Source organism: Apium graveolens, chromosome 4 (assembly GCF_009905375.1).
Source record: "Apium graveolens cultivar Ventura chromosome 4, ASM990537v1, whole genome shotgun sequence".
NCBI lineage: Eukaryota > Viridiplantae > Streptophyta > Magnoliopsida > Apiales > Apiaceae > Apium > Apium graveolens.
Genome location: NC_133650.1, coordinates 139,573,039 through 139,577,011, shown reverse-complemented (window position 1 = coordinate 139,577,011; position 3,973 = coordinate 139,573,039). Strand labels below are relative to the sequence as shown.

The following is a 3,973-nucleotide window of genomic DNA, read 5'->3' as shown; positions in this document are numbered from 1 at the left end:
TTAATTCCTAAAACTGCATATTCGATTAATTCTCAAATTCCATATTCGATTAATTATCATCTCGTTGTCCCCGAAATTTTTACATTTTTTATTTTATAATGTTATTTTTGATGTTTTTCTTTAATTTTCCATTTTGTCACGTAATAAATTTTTAACAGATAATTAAGAAAGTTAAAATTTGCAATTGAATAAAGTACTAGAAAGAAATTTATAAGATTAATTTCAAGATAACTAAATATTTTAATATCCATGAAAACAAGGTTACGTGGTTTCCCCTGTAAATAACCAAATCTATACTCTAGTGATTTACTTACCGGGCTTTGCGGGCTGCGGGCTGCGGGCTGTGCGGGTTGTACAGCTTGTGCAGCTCGCGCGGGTTGCAGTCGTGCCGGGTCAGTGCTGTGCGGTCCGGGCCCGGTTTGTCAATATTGGATTCGTAATCGGTTCGGGTAATTTAACAAATTGTGCGGGTTTGAACCGGCCCGTTTCGGGCCGAATAATTACGGGTTTCCGTACGAACCGGTCCCGAATGTGCGGTTCAAACCCGCACATTTGGCCACCTCTACTTCCAGGGTATTGTCACATGAATTACAGTATTGGCCTGCCTGAATCACCATTATTTTATGCTTAATTTAATCTTCACTTCATGTATTGTTCCACAGCACCAGAAAATGGAGATTGACATTTTTAGCTCATTTTACTTCATGTATATCCCTATCAATCTATAACACTGTTTAGATATAGATAAACGCTATGAAACTGTCTGTGCATTTGAAATTGCATTATTAAAAACATGAAAATATAAATAAGATCCTGTCATTTGAAGAAAGCAAAAACAGGGAGGGGCATGCAAACATAGATCATGTTCTTCCCCAGGCTGCTGCTCTATCATTTTACCCACTTTTTTTGTTTGCCAGGCACACACAATCATGCACACACATGTGTGTGTTTGTCTATATAAATTAATGCATACAATATGTACTAGAACAATGCAGGTAAAAAGGGAGAAATAGAGAGAGATTCTCTAAGGTTAATTTTTATTAGTCTCCACACTAGATCTAATTAGTAGTACTAGTAGTTGCAGTACTACTCCGTATTTTCTTGGGATATGCTACAGAAGACTACTCCCTCCGTCCCGTTAAACGTTGCCTAATTTGATTTTCGGTACTGTTCACGGTAACTACTAATTTACGTCTAATCTATAATATCAGAGTGATCTCGTTGGATTCGTATTTATCAGTACTTTAATACAGTGAAATTTTTATATTTAATACTAATACGAATTTAAAGATATTAACAATAAAAAATGTGCATTGGGAAACATGTCCAACACAAATATGAAACGTTTTTAGGGAGGAGTACTTAATAACACCATTAAAACAACTTAAAGGGCACAGACATTATTACAATCTCATTTACTAACCCATAAAATAAATACTACTGCTAGCTGGTAAACTGGTAAGTGAGTTGAAGAACTTGAAGCCTTTAATAAAAGGGCACTTAAGCCAAGAGCCAGAAATCCTTCTGCCATCTGGTACTGATTAGGTAACCACCAATGCTTTGACTCTGCTTCCTCACTCCTATTGTCAAGCACTCCACATTGTTTATGCATTCTTCCACAAATTTCTCTGTACTGCTCCTCCCACACAAGCTGCAATTTTTTTTTAAAGAAAAATTCAAGAAACAAGACCACACATTACATTTGCAACTTCAAGTTCATGTTTTTCAACATGGGGTTTGTTTACAAATTAAATAAATACCAACTAAAAATAAAGAATTAAAAAACCCACCAAGTAAAGAGTGGAGAGGGCTTCTTTTGACCCAACACAAGAACAGACACATCTAGCTTCTTCACTTGGCTCATCACTGTTGCTAACTTTGGTCCTTGCATCCATAGTGCTTCCACTTCAACCTGAAATAAACCATTTCTTATTATATAATTTGAAATTGCTGCAGGATCACATTGATATCTGAAAAAACACCAAGCAAACAAATGAATACAAGCTAAAAATGAGAACATTGATATCTGAAAAAGAAAATCATATTTCTGAAAAGGTAAAATAATGATGAAAAGATGGAATCTTTTTAAATCATAATGTATGCCAAAGGGTATAAAGCTAGAATCTTTTAACAGCAAATGCTCAGTGCTAACACTCTACATTAACAGATCTCACATATCCATCATTTCATTTAATTAAATAAAGACAGAATGTAAAGAGCTAAGCACATAGAAAGATACACAAAAGACAAACCTCAGGTTTACAAGCTTTGCAGAGAGAACCAAGTGAAGAAGCCAGGTAAGGAGACTCAGGAGAGGCTTCAGAAGAAGAAGAATGAGGAGGAACAATGTGAAGCAAAGTGAGACTGTCACCTTTGTTAGTAACATGAGTGAGTGCCCACATCATAGCATGTTTTGAGTGAGAAGATTGATCCACAACAACCATAACTCTCTTTTTCATAACCAAACCTCCTCCATTTTCATTACCATACACAATATTATTATGAGTAGTAGTAAGCCCATCCATTTGCTGCTTCCAGTACTTTCCATCTTGAGCATCATCACTTACATTATACCTCTTGTTATTTCCACCCCATCTTTTTGATGTTGATTTCCATGCATCTTTTCCACTCAACTGCCGAAGAAATGAAGAACCTGAACTTGACATTTTGGGTTTCACCCCTACTACTGCTATTTATCTCTTTATCCTCCTTTTTGTCACACAGTATTGTCACACAGTAAAGTGTGTACTAGTATATAGATGCAAAGAAAAGTTGATAGATTGATAGATGGATACAAGTATGGGTGAAAGCTGTGATCTGTGTTTTACTACCTTTTTTTTAGCTAGCACGTTTTCCTACTTACTACTCCCTCGGTCCCTAAAAACGTTTCTTATTTGTGTTGAACACGTTTGTCAATGCACACTTTTGATTGTTAATATCTTTAAATTCGTATTAGTATTAAATATAAAAATTTCACTGTATTAAAGTACTGATAAATACGAATTCAACGAGATCACTCATGACTATGTTTGATATTATAGATTAGACGTAAATTAGTAGTCAATCGTTTACCGTGAACAAAACCGAAAGTCAAAAGAGGAAGAACAGAATGGGACGGAGGGAGTAGTTGTTACTAGTTGTCAGTGTTCTAAAAATCGGTACTAAGTTCGGCTCGGTGAAGGTCTGGAGTAACGAGTACTCGGAATAATCGGGGAGTACTCGGAAAGAGTACTCGGTTAAAAACTCGGAAAATAAAATATTAATTTTTTATTTTAATATTTATTTAACTTAAAATATTATATAAATAAATGATATACAAGATAATTAATTATGTTTTCGAGTATCTTGAAATAGTACTCGATAAAAAGTTCGAAATTTTAAATGACCAATAACTTTTATTTAGTATGAATTTAACTTATAGTAATATTTTATAAATGATAAGCAATATAATAAATTTTTTTTTTTTTATTTTGACTAGCCTTTTACAATCATTTTTAACAATTAAAATACTTAAAAGTTGTATTTATTTGTTACAAACTAGTACCCACTTACGAGTTTTTATTTGGGAATATTATTCCTTGCTTTCAAATTTTTTCTTTTAAAACCAAGTTTTTTCCGAGTAATCCGAGTTTTGCCCGAGTTTGACAAAAAACCGTGTTATGGATGAGTACACCAAAACCGGATCGGAAATAGCTCCGAGTCCGAGTACTCCCCGAATACTCGTCCGAATACTCCCGAGTTTTAGAACAGTGTTAGTAGTGTTCTACAAATCGGACGATTAATCGATTAATCGGCCGATTAACCGGAATTCGGACGGGTCCCGTCTCGATTAATCGTTAACCGGGTCAGAGTACGGTTTTTTAGAAAATCGGTCAAAAGTCGGGCAGTTCGGGAAAAATCGGTCGAATCGGGTCAAAAATTAGTCGAATCGGTCAAAGTTTGAAATTATTAAAAAAATATTTTTTTAAAAAAA

General features: G+C 34.7%; 1 protein-coding gene across 1 annotated transcript; it reads right to left on the bottom strand.

The window, feature by feature from the left end:
- Nucleotides 1–1,259: 1,259 nt before the first annotated feature.
- On the bottom strand, nt 1,260–2,800 carry LOC141716912 (uncharacterized). Its single transcript, XM_074519072.1, has 3 exons — nt 2,253–2,800; nt 1,791–1,912; nt 1,260–1,651 (listed from the first exon to the last, which is right to left on the bottom strand). The coding sequence occupies exons 1-3, from the start codon at nt 2,664–2,666 to the stop codon at nt 1,501–1,503; spliced, it is 687 nt and encodes a 228-aa protein (XP_074375173.1). The 5' UTR covers nt 2,667–2,800; the 3' UTR covers nt 1,260–1,500.
- Nucleotides 2,801–3,973: the final 1,173 nt, after the last annotated feature.

Excerpts from the sequence above, each read along its gene's own strand:
- LOC141716912 (XM_074519072.1), bottom strand. The coding sequence starts at position 2,666 with ATGTCAAGTTCAGGTTCTTCATTTCTTCGGCAGTTGAGTGGAAAAGAT. Across the intron at positions 1,913-2,252 it reads GCAAAGCTTGTAAACCTGAG|GTTGAAGTGGAAGCACTATG; the intron begins GTTTGTCTTTTG and ends GGTTTATTTCAG. Across the intron at positions 1,652-1,790 it reads CCCTCTCCACTCTTTACTTG|CTTGTGTGGGAGGAGCAGTA; the intron begins GTGGGTTTTTTA and ends AAAAAATTGCAG.